Raw genomic sequence first — 16,282 nt, 5'->3', positions numbered from 1 at the left:
AACATAAGGAATTTTTTTTAATGGAACAAGCATTTAGAAATTGCATTCCAGATCCTGAATGTGGGTAAATGCAGATTCAGAAGAGAATTAGGTAATTTTCTGGAGAGGAGAAAAAGGCAAGGCTTTGGGTCATGGGTAGGTGTGAGGAATTGGTGAATTACTCATGCAGTGATCCAATATGGACATGATAGATCAAATGGCCTTTTGTGCTGTCATCAGTTTAGGATTTTAAAAATTTCAAATTTAATTAAATTTAAATTTTCTAACTGCCATGGTGGGAATTGAACACTTTTATGTCTGGATTATTATTCCAGGTCTTTTACAGCACGAGTGGCTTTTTGGCCCATTGTCTGCGCAGGTGATCAAATGCCCATCCACTCTAATCGCATTTTCTACTACTTAGTGCATAGCCCTGTTTCTATGGCATTTCAAGTGTTCATCTAAATACTTGTTAAATGTTGAGTTTCCCTGTCCCACCACCCTTTCAGAAAAAATATCTTGTTTAAGATCGTGGGCAGGTTGTTCAGTAGGGTTTTAAGTCAATGCCTGTAGAATACTAGTTTTGTTTACAAGGCTACAGTACTCTACAAGTTTTGCAGAAGTTCCCCTTTAGGTCATTAATTAAGTTAAAAAAACATAATTGAGTTTTTGAAAAGATGACGGAGTGCATTCATTATCTAATGTAGCTGAAGCGGTTTACATTGACTTCAGAAAAGCACTTGACAAGATTTCACATGGAAGGCTGGTCCAAAAGTTATCTGTCCATGGGATACAAGGAAGTTGGCAAACAGGATCAGAAATTCAGCTTATAAGTAGTACTTTGAGCGTAAGAGTTGGGAAGTCATGTTGCGGCTGCAGAGGATAACAGTTAGGCCACCCTTGGAATACTGTGTTCACTTCTGGTCTCCTGCTATAGGAAAGATGTGAAACATCAAAGGATTCAACAAAGAACAGCACAGGAACAGGCCCTTCGACCCTCCAAGCCTGAGCTGCCACAATTTGCACTTCCATACTAAAACTGTCTTCATTAACAGGATCCATATCCCTCTATTTCCTTCCTATTCATGTATTCATTTCAGGTGTTTCTTGAATGATGCTATTGTGTCAGTTTTCACTGAGACCTCTGGCAACGCGTTCCAGGCACTCGTCACAATTTGTGAAAAACTTGCCTCGCACATCTCTTTTAAGTTCTTCCCCCCCCCAGCCCCCACACCTTGAACCTGTGTCCCCTAGTAATTTGAGGGGAGGTGATAACCAAGTGGCATTATCACTGCACTGTTAATCCACAGACCCAGGTAACATTCTTGGGATCCAAGTTCAAATCCCACCACGGCAGATGGTGGAATTTGATTTCAATAAAATATCTGGAATTAAGAATCTAAGGATAACCCTAAGTCCATTGCCAATTGTTGGGGAAAAACCCATCTGCTTCACTAATGTCTTTTAGGTAAGGAAGCTGCAATCCTTATCTCCTCTGGTCTACATGTGACTCCAGACCCAGAGCAATGTGGTTGATTCTTAACTACCCTCTGGACAACTAGGGATGGGCAATAAATGTTGCCTTGCCAGCGGCACCCTCATCCTGTGAATGAATAAAGAAAAAAAAATTGACCTCTCCACACCATTCACAATCTTATAAACTTGTATTAGGTGACCCCCTCAACCTCCTGCATTCCAGGGAAAACAAATGCAGTCTATCCATCCTTTCTTCATGGCTAAAATCCCTCAGACCAGGCACTTGTACCGTTTCCAAAGCAGCCACATCCTTCTGGTAGTGTGGTCACCAGACCAAACGCAATATTCCAAGTGAGGCCAACTAAAGTTCTATAAAGCTACAGCATAACTTGTCTATCCTTGTACTCAATGTCCTTCCCAATGAAGGCAAGCATGCCATAAGCCATTCTTACTACCTTATCTACCTGCAGTGCTACCTTCAGTGATCTGTGGACTTGCATACCCAGATCCCTCTGCATATAAATACTCCTAAGGGTTCTGCCATTCTGTATAATTTCCACTTGTACTTGACTTTCCAGATGCAGAAAAGATCTACAAGGATGTGCCAGGGTTGGAGATTTTAACTATGGGGAGAGGGTGAATAGGCTGAGGCTATTTTCCCTGGAACATCAGAGGCTGAGGGGTGACCTTAAAGATGTTTATAAAATCATGGGCATGGATAGGGCGAATAGCCTGCGGTGGGGGTGTCCAAAACCAGAGGGCATAGGCTTAAGGTGAGAGCAGAGGAAGCGGAGTTGGTATCTGATTTGAGGTGTACAAAATTAAGACAGGCATATTGTGTAAATTGTGAGAATCTTTTTTCCCATAGTAGATGTGCCTAAGGCCAAAGGGCATACGTTTAAGGTGAGCAATAAATGATTTAGAGGAGATCTGATGAAAATCTTGTTCACCCATTGGGTAGCAGAAGTATGGAACATACTGCTTGAGAGGGTGGAAGAGGAACATACTGTCTCAACATTAAAGAAGCATCTGGATGATTACCTAAAATGCCAGGGCACAGTAGGCTATGGACTAGGGTCAGATCCGTGGAGTTAGCTTAATTTGGTGTTAATTGGTCAGCAAAGGCATGGTGGTCTGAAGTGTTTGATTCTATGCTGTATGACTCTAAAACCTCTACCTAATTGAAGTTTTTCACTCTTTGTACCATTCTAGTGTATTTCCTCTGCACAATCTAAGGTTTTGTCCTTTTATTAGAGTATGGTGCAGGGAATTTGGCACAAAATTTCACTCTCAGAAAAATAAACAGGGCAGCACAGTGTCTCAGTGGTTAGCACTGTTGCCTCACAGCACCAGGGACCCAGGTTTGATTCCACCCTTGGTCGACTGTCTCTGTGGAGTTTGCACATTCTCCCCATGTCTGCGTGGGTTTCCTCCAGGTGCTGCGGTTTCCTCCCACAGTCCAAAGATGTTAGGTGGATTGGCCATGCTAAATTGCCCATAGTGTTCAGGGAGATGTAGATTACATTGGTCATGGGGGATGGGTCTGAGTGGGATGCTCTGAAGTTCGGTGTTAACTTGTTGGGCCAAAGGGCCTGTTTCCACACTGTAAGGATTATATGAAAATATGAAAAAAAATTCTGAGCTGGTTGCTATGATGAAAAATATTTAGTACGGATTTCTTGGTTTTCGTACTCTTCAGAAAGTCAGGAGATCATGTGTGCCTTTTGAACAACCTCCAACAATGTGTACGCAATTATTCTCAGATCTTTCTACGCTTGAAAGTCCTTTAAAATTTAATTACCATGTTGCTTCCAACCAAAATAAATCACTTCACACTTCCCTACATTAAACTTAATCTGCCAGTGTTTCTCCTGATTGAATATGTCCTCCTGAACGTGTTGTTGGGAAACTTCTTTCCTGAATACAACTGAGTAGATAGCTGCCTTCTCAGATGGCTCAGCAAAGAATCCACAACAGGAACTGGTGTGAATTCTTCCAGCCTTTTCTGCTTATAATTCAAATTTCCAGCATGCACCATATTTTGTCTTGCATTGAGGATATTTGCAGTAGTTTGAGGGGTAGAGTGGTTAATGATGATATTATTTGAGGAAGTATGATGCAGGCAGATTTGAAGAGCAGGACAGTACCTGGAGGAGAGGAAATAGATAACAATATTAGCTAATGTGGACCAGAAAGAAAAGTTGGTTCGTCAGCAGTTTGGTTGAAATTGGGGAAACAGGCTTCCTGGAAAAGACAAATTTGGAGAGAAAGCCAACAACTTACACTAAACAATGGGCAACTATATTGGTTGTTTAGTTGTATAGCAGCAAAGTAACACCTACCATTTAAACAGCAGCCAAATATAGCTCATGCTTCTGAAATACCCAACAACTTACTTTTACATAGCAACCAACACCTTGTGTTACGGCAACAACTAATGATAGCCAAACTCAACAATCTACACATTTGTGTAACAGCCAACAACAGCGAGTTAAAGTTCTATTACTGCCAATAACAACAGAATCGTAGGGGCCAAATACAACTTACACTTAAAAACTCAACAATAACATGCTCTTGTATGACAGCCAACAACAGATTACATTTATTTATAAGCCAACTGCAATCTACACTCAGTAGCCAACAACAGTTTTGATGTCATCTTAAATTTAAGATCATTTATACAACTATGCTTATACAGCATATTTTCAAAAACAAATGGCCCACCATGCTTACCAGGAACTTAAAGAACACTAAGTCAGAAAAGAGAGACAATCCAGATAATTTGAAGGCACAGTGGAAGCTGTTATGTTTCAGGAGCATTTTAAAGGTGGAATGTGAATTGAAGGAGTTTAGTAATAGAGGTCCAGAGCAGAAACTTGATTCCAGGAGTATCCATCTACTGAGGGTGAACTTGAGAAGTAGTAACACACAATAGACCACAATCAAGAATGACGTGCCGAGAATAGAGATAAACAAAAATGATAGAGAGAAGTTGGAGTAACAATGTAAAACGTGAATGATGTTAAAATGAGTGAGTCACTGGGTTTGCTAGGTCAGGAATGATGGGAATTTGGGAAATGTTAGCATACATTGGCAGGGTTATAAATGGATTGAAATTCTACAAACTGAATGAAGCTGAGGAGGCACTGAAGAAAATGAGGCTTAAGTTCTGAAAGGCATGATTGGCATTTTCTGTGATAGTGGCTGAATTAGCAAAATAGGCAATGTCATAGAAGTGTATCAGAAATGAAAGGAACTGCAGATGCTGAAGAATTTGAGATAACAAGGTGTGGAGCTGGATGAACACAGCAGGCCAAGCAGCACCTTAGGAGCAGGAAAACTGACGTTTCGGGCTGAGACCCTTCATCAGAAATGGCAGAGTTCCGTCGGTGTCAGTGGTGGGTGGAGTTGCGTCGTGTCGGTGGTCAAGTACTGTTTCCAATGATGCATTTGAAGCTCCACTCACAGTCAAACTGGACGCCAAGTGTTTTGCACTGAGTGAGCAATCAGGAGAGGCATTGGAATTTACACCTGGATACAGCAGAGAGAGTTGGGTAATTCCCTCAGGTATCAGGGGCAGATAGGGCGAGTTGAGATTGTATTTAACTTCTGATCCAAAATGTTTAAAACCTAACAGGGCCCTGCCAACTTGTGGTTCTAAGGGAGGTACACAACCAAAAGTCTGAGTCTTTGAGATTCAGTTGGTAAAATCCTTTAAAAAGACTGTGTGCCTCCATTTTAATGACCCTTTTAATTTTAAGCCAGTTTTGCTGTCACCAGGAAACTTGAGAATTAAAAGGAGACAAAGAACGAAAATGAGGAAATTCCTTTATTGGCAGTTCCATGGGTCAGCAGGAGTGTGGTAGCCCAGATCAATAAACTTTAAATCTATGTCTAGTCTGATCCTGCCCAGTAGAGATAATAACTGGAGATTGGAGAAAAAAGTAGCACATCACGGTCATGATGTGGATATAGTGTGTGGTATACAAAGTAAGAAAATTAACGCTCCTATACTCGTGCATTGTTAACTCTGCCTCTTAATTTTGTTGCGGTTATTCTTTCAGCTATTTATGCTAAGATCTGTTACGACTAACAAAGAAGATGGCTGATAGAAAGAATAGAAGGATGAGTGTTCTAATGTAAAAGAGTAATCACTTTAAGTACCAGGATGCATTGCTGTGTTAGTGCTCTTTTAAATGGTGATCTAATTTTATCCCATAGAAAATCTCTCGAAGATCGTGACAAACAAGAGCTAGAGAAAGCTCAATGGACAGAGAAGTACAAGATTAATACCCAAGGCATGAGCAAAACAATATTGACACGGGCTAAAGCTATGGACCCTCATCAAAGCCTAGCAGAGACCTACAAAAAAACATTGAAGCAGTATAGGTCTGTTCAGATTTTGCTGAACTGCTTTTCTGTATAGAAGTAAGGGTGTGTTGTAATATCAGTAATATAATAAAATTTGTACCTTCTATGTATACCTAACAGTAACTATACATATTTTTATATCTCTTGTTGAACTGGATGTAAACTACCAGTTGGCAACATTTGTAATACTAAAAGTAACAATCCTCTGTGAGCCAAAACCAAAGATGCTCTTTTATGTCCCTTTTGTAGTTGGTGAAACCTCTGTGATCTCAAATTCTAATTGATCGATTTGTTGCTTCATTTTCAGACAGCGAGATCTCAAGAGGAAGAAGGAATATATGAAGGAAATGGAGGAGATGAAGAGGCGAGTCCGTAGCAGACCCTTCCTCTTCGAGCAAGTCAGTCAGGTGAGCAAGTAAATGGCTGCAAGCCATAAAAATCAAAGCTATGTATAATGCTAGAGATACTCAAAAGGTCAGATATCATTTGTGGCAAACAAAACGGTTACTGTTCCAGATGAATAACCTGTCAAGAGGATATTGCAAGAATGGTCACTCGAGTGAAATTCACAGAGGTGATCATCACCTACCACAACAATTAAAACTATTAAACAAGGAAGTCGATGCATTCAGGAAAGGAAATGAGAGATAAACAATTTTCAATCTTCCATTTAATTAACACCGACACAAGAGTGTGCAGCATAGGTCTCTCCTCAGCACTGTGGTTTTTTTGTTTTAGAAAAATGCTACTTCTGTAGCTGAGAGACGGTACCGTGAAGCATTGCGGCAAGCTGGAGTGGATGAAGAATTTGTGCAAGATAAAGGAAGAAATGCAGCCGATATCCCACTTACAATATCTGATGAAGAAGACAATAGCTTTGACAGTGAATACAGGTAGAATGTTTGTGGCATATATTAGAGATAATGGGCTATTGCAAAACACTGGCAAAAAAAGTACTGCATTATGAATTATTCCTGTGTCAACTTGTAAGAAATAAGTCTCATGCTGGGAGGATGGTATGGGGCGGGGGGGGTGGGCTTTACATGAACACATGAAACAAATGATGAGAGATGCTTAGTAGTACTATTTCCCAGCTTTTCTGCTATGCTTTTGCCATTCAAAAGATTCCCATATCATTCACCATGCACTCATATGACCTCAGTCAGACACTGTTTGGTGTAAGAGAAGTGGTGGTTGGTTTCTTGGAAAAACAATAGAACAATCAAGATTGTACATGTTATCCTTAATCTTCCAAAGTAATAGAGAGGATGAAAAAAGGTTGTCTAGTGTAAAATCAATAGGAGCTGTGGACAAACAACATGACAGTTAAAAGGCCATCTACTTCTTGTGACTTTTCAGCAAAAGATCAGAAGAGTTAAACTAAAGGTCAGGCCAATGTTTTCAACATAAAGTGACCCAAACTCTCCATAACAGCATATTCTTCACTTTTATATTTAGTCTGCAGAGTAGGACACTGGTTCTTTTTGTAACACATTGTAGGTTCCAGATTGTATGCTGGAATTATGGAGGATTAGAGCTCAGGTTAAAATCAGATCTTGCTGAATGTCAGTGTTGTCTCAAGAGGCCAAGTGTTGTTCCTAACTCTTGTTCCTTATTTGAATGTTGGAAATAGTAGGAGTTTGCAGTATGGGAGCCAACAAATAGTGGTGTTTGAGGTGGTTCCCCCATCCGCTTTCTAATAGCACCACGTGATTTGACCAAGGAGAATGGCATACACTGTTACTGAGCATCATTGATGGAGGGAATGAGTGTTGTGGAAATGATGCCAATCAAATGAGCTACTTTGTCCTGAATAGTGTCAAGCTTCTTGAATGTTGTTTGAGCAGCACTCAACCAGGGAAGTGGGGAATATTCTGCAACACTCCTCCTGACTTGAGCCTTTGTAGATGGTTGACAGGCTTTGGAGAACTAAGTGGTTAGTTACTCATTGCAGGATCCGTAGCCTCTGACCTTATCCTCTATCCGAAATATTAATATAGGTAGGCTAACTCAGTTTCTAGTTAATGGTAAACTGCAGGACATTGCTGGTAGGAAATGGTAATATTACCAGTGATGGTAATTGGACACAAATGCTTCAGTATTTGAGGAATCACCAATAATGCTCAACATTTTGCAATCATTAACAAAATTCCACATCTTCTATCTTCATGATTGAAGGATGTTTATTTACGAAGCAGCCGAAGATGGTTGGGCTGATGACACTACTGAAGAATTTGAAGCCTATGTGGTACAGTGGTATCATTAACATTTTTGAGAAGATCTGTAGCTTGGGTTGTGGATGAAGTTGTAGACTTGCTCGCCAAGCCAGTGTGTTTGGTTGCAGATGTTTCATCACCCTGCTAGGTAACATTGTCAGTGCGCCTTGGTGTTCTATCCCACTTATTACTTATCTGCCTCGATTTGCTGGGCTGGTTAGCATCACTTCTGGTTGTGTTTTCCAGTGGTTTGTATATTGGTTCCAGTTCAATGTGTTTGTTGATGGAGTTCTGGTTGGAATACCAGGCCTCCAGGAATTCCCTGGAATGTGTCTGTTTGGCTTGTGCTATTATGGATGTGTTGTCCCAGTTGAATTTGTATCTTTTGTCTGTTCTTTGTCCAAAAAGCACAAACCACCATTACCTCTGTGACAGACCACAACCCTACCATACATCAGAGACAAATCAGCGATGACAACAACACTAGTCAGACCCCTAGGTACCAGGGTAGTCCACAAACCAACAACCACCCTGTGGCAGTTACTGACAAATGGAAAGGATCCCATACCCACAACCAATAAAACTAATGTAATACATAAAATACCATGCAAGGTCTGTGAAAAATATTACACGGGCCAAACTGGAAGAAAACTGACAATAAGGATACACGGACACCAACTCGCAACCATGAGACATGACCAATTCTCACTCATCTCAATACACACAGAGAAAAACACAAATTCGTCTGGGACAACACATCCAATAATATCACAAGCCAAACAAACACATGCCAGGGAATTCCTGGAGGCCTGGCATTCCAACCAGAAATCCATCAACAAACACATTGAACTGGACCTGATATACAAACCACTGGAAAACATAACCAGAAGTGATGCTAACCAGCCCAGCAAATTGAGGCAGATGAATAACAAGCGGGATAGAACACCAACGCTTCACCAAGGCGCACTGACAATGCTACCGAGCAGGGTAATGAAACGTCTGCAACCAAACACAGCTGCTTGGCAAGCAAGTCTGCAGTGGTAACATCCCTACCTCTGAGCCAAGAGATCTGGGATCAAGACCTACCTGCTCCAGAGGTGTGTAATAACATCTCTGAACAGGTTGACTAAAAAACATCTATCCTAAGGAACTCCTGCAGAGATGACTGACCTCCAACAAGCAAGGCCATAGAATCCATATGGTTTGTAAACTGGCCCTTCGGTCCAACAAGTCCTCACCGAACCTCAGTCCCACCCAGAATCATTCGCCAAACCCACCTAATCTACGCATCCCTGAACATTACGGGCAATTTATCATGACCAATCCACCTAGTCTGCACATCTTATGACTGTGGGGGGGAACCCGAAGCAAACCCATGCAGATACGGGGAGAATGTGCAAACTCCACTCAGACAGTTGCCCGAGGGGGAATCGAACCCAGGTCCCTGGCACTGTGAGGCAGCAGTGCTAACCACTGAGCCCCCATGCTGCCCCAAGTCTTCCTTTATGCTAGGCAAGACACCAACCTGCAAAGAATTTTTCTTCATTTGTGGTCTTGATGTCAAGGGCAGTTGCTCTCACCTCAGCTGTGGAATTCAGGTCTTTTGTCCATGTTTGAACCAAGATTGTAATAAGGTCACAAGCTGACTGGTCCTGGCAGAACTAAAACCAAGTTTCAGTGATTAGGTTAAAGTTAAGCAAGTGCTGTTTTATGGCTTTGTTGATGACGCCTTCCATCAATTTACCTTGCAATTATTAATCTCCTTGAAAGTTCCATTCTTGCAACATTTATCACGTTTTGAGGGAAAGAATTCTGGATTTCTATGAACCTAATTGCTTCCTGACTTCTCTTTTAAATGACCTTGCTCTAATTTCAAGATTATGTCCCCTCTAGATTTTACAGAGGAAAGTTACTGTGTATCTACTCTATTGAAGCCCTTTATTAATTTAAATGCTTCAATGTGTTTATCTCCATTATGTTTGTGGATTTTTTAAAATCTTATGGTAAACTGGATACCCAAGTGCTAAATCATTGATATACAGAAGTTTTAATTCATGAATGGGAACTACATAACTTGTTTTTTAGGTTAACATTTGGCAAGGCTGGCAATTTGACATGTTTAATAATGAGATTTAAGAGTTGTTTGTGAAATCTAGTTCTGAAATTTCAAAATCCCAAAATGTGAGATGATTCAGAACTGGATTTATGAAAAAAAAATCACTGGGATTGCCGTCTTAAATGTAACAAATTCACATCACTTATGGAATGGATTTCATATTCATCTATTCCTGTTGAGGATCCCACTTGTGCTACATAGCTCTAACCAAAAACTAAAAGCAATCTGCATTATTTTGTTCTATAGCAGTGAAAAACAGGAGAGTGACGAGATAAGTGAGCCTTCAGAAATTATCAAACCAGTGGAAGCAGATGAGGAAAAAATTATTCAGAACTGGGATGAAGGTGAAGAGAATGGAGAACAAGAAGACGATTCTTACTCTGACAATCAAAATAATCTTGACACTTGTGTAAGAAATTCAACCTGTGAATAGTACTAATGTCTCTAGCCTTCGCGAAAAAGAAAGGCAGCAATAAATTATCGTTTTCTGCCTTAGGTTTACAATTGCAGTTCCTCCAACCTGTGGTTTGATGTGGACATGTTAGTAAGCATAATATGAGCCAATTACAATGTACACTGTACCTTGGAAACACATCATTTCAGAATTCAAGCACATATACCTCTTAAAATAACTTAAATAGCATTGACAAACTATTTGAATTTAATTTTGATAAGTTTTAATATATTTTTTCATAAGTTATGTCAATGTCTGTTAGTACTTCAATGAAACATTTTGCATTTGACGTGTTTGAAGGGCATCATGTACTTGAGCAAAGGACACCCCTGCTGGATATGGAAATACAGCACACTGTCTTTTAGAAAGAGGCTATTCAGCTTGGTAAGTCAGCTAATTGTAAGATTTATCCAACTCTTTTTAGCACTTTCCTACTCTTGTCCTTCTTCCCTACCTCTACCCCCAACCCCCACTGCCCTTCAAATTTCTCACGTCCTTAAAATAAATAAACATTCCAATTCTTTACATATCCTAATTGCATATTAGGTAACAGATCACTCTTTCGCACCTGTACTATTAAATAATGGTAAAAATAAATTTCTTAAACTTAGAAAAAGCACAGTAAAAATCAGTAATTCCCTATTCTATTATCCTGTAACTGAAGTAGCAAAGGAACTGCCCCTTTTACACATTCAGCAGTCACGTCTGTAAGGATTTTGGTCAATTATCAGCATCAAGATGATGCATGTTCTGGAATGTTATCGTTCTGTCATTGATAAGCATTTTCACGTTGTCAATGCTAACAAGCTGGACAAACTAGAAACAGGGAGGGTGTTTTCCCTGCTTGGGTCATATTGGATTGGAAACTGTAATCCAGGATAAGTGCCAGAGTTAATTCCTGAGCTGGAGTTCAATCACTCCGACTGCTTTTCTTTCTTCTTATCTCACTCTTTTTCTTCCTTTTTTGAAGATCTTTAGTGTTTTTTCCTCTACTTCTGGAGGGAGCTCAGTCATGGAGGCAGCGACGACAGCGGCTGGGGGCCCAGAGCAGGAGGCGACTGTAATGTCTGGGCAGAACTCTTGCAATTGGTGACATTGCAGCTTCTTCAAGTCCGGAGCAGGACTCTGCAACTCTGCGTGGATAGGTCCTTGCGCGAGGCCATGTGGACTGTGGTGGAAGGATTGTAAAATTGTGTATTTTTTTATTTGTTTATTTTTCTATTTTCATCCTCTGCTGGACTTTTTTTACTACTTAATTTTTCTACTTTATACCAAAGAATCTGTTCTTAATTATCTGTACGTAAGATGGTGCCATAAGTGGTGACTCGTAAACTTTTCACTGTACTCATTTGAGTACGTGACAATAAACCTAATTCTAAACTTGATGCTAGAATTAACACATATTGCAAAAGCTATAGTTTAGTCCAAACTAAGCACAGTTGAAACAGCAACCTACCTGAACACCAGACTCTTCTACATCTGGATTTGGACAATACGTACCAGTAAGGAGAAATGGCTGGATTTCTCCATTATATCTGAGATATATCCTCTGTATCTCTTGGTGGGACAAGTGAACACTTCATGGTCCAACCAGTGAAGCTACCAAACAGGACTAAGTGACTCTTGAACCAATAGATCAGCTCAGAGCTCTGCAGTCCTGCTACATCTCGGCATGAGTGATGGTTAACAATTGAACAACTCACTAGAGGAGGCAGTTCCACAACTAGCCCTATCTGCATAGGGGAAACCAGTATGTGTGTGCAACGATAAAGCTAAAGCATTTGCAACAGTCTTCAGCAAGAAGTACCAAGTTGATTATTCATTTTGATCTCTTCAGTGGTACCCAGTATCACATTTGTCAGTGTACAATCAATTTGGTTTGCTCTATGTGATACCAAAACAGCATGAGATACAAAAAAAATTATGGGTGTCTAACAATGTTACAGAAGGAGGACTGAAGATTTGTGCTCCAGAACTTGCCACACCCACAGCTGAGGTGTTCCAATACAGATATAATACTGACATCTAACTGGCAATGTGGAAAATTCTCTAGGTATGTCCTGTACACAAAAAGCAGGGCAAAATCAACCCCTTTTGTCTACTTTTGGTTTTAAATAAAGGAACAGGAGTTGTCACTAATAACACAATCAAGCAGTATTTGTTTAGCCATTGGCACACAGATTGGATTCCACAATGGCCACTTATCTCATAACATCATCATAACAATGACAATCACATGTAGGCTAGACCAGTTAAGGATGCTAGATTTTCTTCCCTAGAGGACGCTAGTGAATCAGAGGGGCTTTTCTGATAACGGTCATCATTTAGACACTTGTTTGAATTCAGATTTCACCATCTGCCGTGGCAGGATTCAAACCCAGGTCCCGTCAACATTACCCGAGTGTCTGGATTAACAGTCCAGTGATAATACTGCTAGGCTCTCATCTTCCACTGTCCACTATCAACAAAGCACAAGACAGAGATGTAATGGAATATTCCCCATTTGCCAGTGATACTTCAAGAAGCTTGACACCATGCAGGCCAAAGCAGCTGCTTCATGGGCACCAGATTCACAAACTTTGACTTCCTCCCCCATGGACACTTTGGAGGAGCAGTTTGTTCATTTGCAAGAAACACTGCAAAAAAAAGGCTCCTTAGCGTCTTTCAAACCTACAGCGACCATCTTGGAGAATAAGGGCAGCAGATACATGGGAGCATCACCACCTGCAAGTTACTGTTCAAACTATTCACCGTCCTGACTTAGAAGGACAAGAGTACATAATAGGAATACCATGGCATACTATCCAAGCTTGGAACTATATTGCCATTCCTTCTTGGTTACTGGGACAAAATAACAGCATGCTGGTGTACCTACACAAAGGGCAAGTAGAGATGGGAAATAAATGCTGGCCTAACCAGCAAAAGCCACTAAATATCGTGATTTTAAAACAGTCCTATGCATAGAAAATAGGCCATTTGAGACTGCACTGCCATTCAATAGGATCATGGCTGATCGTCCACCTCAGTACCTCGTTCCTGTTTTGTCCCCCATATCTTTGATCCCTTTGGCCGTAAGAACTGTTCTCCTTCTTAAAGGCATTCAATGTTCTGGCTTCAATCACATTTTGTGACAAAGAACTCTACAGGCTTACCACTCTCTGGATGAAGAAACTTTCTCATCAGTCCTAAATATCCTACTCCATATCTTCAAACTGTGATCTGTGGTCTGGACTCTCCAATTAACGAGAACATCTTTCCTGCATTTACCCTGTTGCTCCTGTAAGAATTTTAAAGGCTTTTATGAAATCCCCATACACTAAATGGCAGTAAATATAAACCTAAGCAATTCAGTCTCTCGTCATATGTCAGGCCTGCCTTCCCAGGAGACGTTCTGGTAAAGTCCGTCCATAGCCAGAATATCCTTCTTCAGATAAGGAGACCAAATCTGCACGCAATACTGCAGTTGTGGCTTCACCACTGTAGCAAGACTTCCCTGCTCGTGTATTCAAATCTTGTCCCATTTGTCATCTTTACTGCCCACTGCACCTGCATGCTTAATTTCAGCAACTGGTGTACAAGACACCCAAGATCCTATTGGACCTCCTCCTTTCCCAAACTATTGCCATTAGGACAACAATCAGCCTTCCTGTTTTTGCTATCAAAGTGGGTTGCATTTTCCCACTCAGCAAGTCCAAATCATACTGAAGCATCTTTACATCCTGCTGAGAGGGCATCCTTCCAGCTTTGTCTCATCTGCAAATTTGGAGGTATTACATTGAATTCTGTCATCTAAATTAATAGACTGTGAATAGCTGGAGTCCAAGCACTACTGATTCATGCAGTACCCTACTAGTCACTGGCTGTCATTCAGAAAAGGAGCAGTTTAGTCTTACCTTTGGTTTTCCGTCCACAAACCAGTTCTCTATCCATGTCAGTACATTACCCCAATCTAATGAGCTTTAGTTATAGATGCTAAAGATTTTAAGAGATGCTTCTCCTGCCTCTCTGCACCTACAACAGACTACTCCTCAATCTATTACAACTATATCATCCGCAGTTTCAGCACGTTAATAAGTAAGTTTCTTCTGTTGCTAATGTTTATGGAATCCAGCTGGGTTACTAATTATTAAGTTATGGACACAGCAATTAATATTTGTATAAAATGTCCAATTGGTAACTTTTTTTGCTGGGATTAAAAACTGAATGACTGTACATTCAGGTTGTTTAAAAAAAAATGTTTAATTTGGAACATTCCACCCTTCATGTCAACTACGTTTTTGCTTTTCAAAAAAAAGAGCAATAAGAAAAACTTCATTGTTTTGCTGAGGGAGCTGAATAGTAAAGTTCAAAATTAGTCCATTTCACAAATAAATCGGATGCTGAAACATTCAAATGCAAGTTTATAAGAAAGTCTCAAATTATAATCTTTGTACACAACCAGATTGAGACAAAAATGTTTGATTGTGAGAGATATTACATCTAACCTGTTTGCCTTCACTACTTTGTACTTTTTGTTCTCCTTCAACTATGAGACTGTAGCCACAGAAGTAACACTCTCTCTGCTCTATTTCTGTTGTACCCTTTCTATAGTAGAGCATCGCAAGGCACTTTGCCAGAGCTCTGATCAAGGAAAATCCCATCACAGTCAAATTCAATAATTCCACCTCTTTACTGCCAGAAGATGGCACTTTTTTCCCTTCCTCAAATGTCTCCAAATTTTACTTCAGAAAGTTACTTCCCCAGTTAGAAAAAAAATTATTCAGGTGTGCCACAGCAACATCTTTGAACCGATTTGCCATTCCTTACTTTAGTTGGTTTCACGTGATGTTTCTGTACATTGTGTATGTCTGGATCCAACTTTTAACTGGAAAATCTATTTGTTTTATAATTGAGCTAGACTGATAGTCACATGAACTCTCGTGCATGTCATAACTGTGATCCATATTTTCACCTTTGTGCTATCTTAGCTCTGTAAATCAGTCCTTGCTACAGAATGCAGTAAGGTCAAAACTAGTTATGTTCTTAAACATCAAATGTTTTGCCTGCTGGTCCTGTTGCTGCAGTAGAGATTTTTTTTAAATTTCTCTTGAAAAATAGTATACATATTTTATTGGGATATTCAGTATGTAAATTGATGCCCATTCCTTGTTTTCAATGGTGTATGCTAATTGCATATCATAAATTTTGATCAAAAGTATGTTAATATTATTCAATTTGGATCCTAATAACATGTTCACAAATTTAGAATCTTTATTTTTGCAGTAATATGTGATCAGCTGACAAGTGCACAGAATGGAGCAACCTTTATGTGGATAATTATTATTCTCATCAGTTGTTCCGGTGTTTGTCTCTCACTTGTTCACTTAAGTTGTCACTCTGAAAAGCAAATACCATTCTATCTCTACAAATAAAATTGTCTCGTCATGATCTGTTTTCAGTCATTATTTCTTCTTACAAGAGATTAGCATCTGGTAACCATGTGCCCATAACATGCATTACAAAGAACCAGTTCTTCTTCCTACTAGGTATTCTCACAGGTGATCTAGAGCCCCCTGGACTAGACCCACTTCCTTTCACTTAACCTAATTGTTGTTATTACTGAGACAACCGTGCTCCTTTCCAGCTCCTAAGACAGCCTTTTCACAGTTTCCAAACCATGACTCCCGCTTA

The 16,282-nt window shown here is 40.1% G+C and overlaps 1 protein-coding gene across 6 annotated transcripts in view; it reads left to right on the top strand.

The window, feature by feature from the left end:
- fam161b (FAM161 centrosomal protein B) overlaps nucleotides 1-16,039 on the top strand; it is a 33,368-nt gene extending 17,329 nt beyond the window's left edge. For 4 of the 6 annotated variants that reach the window (XM_048537908.2, XM_048537907.2, XM_048537906.2 and 1 more), the window contains exons 7-11: nucleotides 5,677-5,844; nucleotides 6,134-6,233; nucleotides 6,565-6,719; nucleotides 10,405-10,567; nucleotides 10,913-11,696. In XM_048537908.2, the coding sequence (XP_048393865.1) occupies nucleotides 5,677-5,844; nucleotides 6,134-6,233; nucleotides 6,565-6,719; nucleotides 10,405-10,567; nucleotides 10,913-11,158 (832 nt within the window). In that variant the 3' untranslated portion in view covers nucleotides 11,159-11,696. Of the gene's footprint in view, nucleotides 1-5,676; nucleotides 5,845-6,133; nucleotides 6,234-6,564; nucleotides 6,720-10,404; nucleotides 10,568-10,912 lie in introns of all 6 variants that reach the window. The other 2 variants (XM_048537909.1, XM_059649023.1) reach the window with 2 other exon arrangements.
- The last annotated feature ends 243 nt before the right edge of the window (nucleotides 16,040-16,282 follow it).

Source organism: Stegostoma tigrinum, chromosome 10 (genome assembly GCF_030684315.1).
Source record: "Stegostoma tigrinum isolate sSteTig4 chromosome 10, sSteTig4.hap1, whole genome shotgun sequence".
Taxonomy (NCBI): Eukaryota; Metazoa; Chordata; class Chondrichthyes; order Orectolobiformes; family Stegostomatidae; genus Stegostoma; species Stegostoma tigrinum.
The sequence above is the reverse complement of the archived record's forward strand: the minus strand, read 5'-3'. Positions and strand labels throughout refer to the sequence as shown.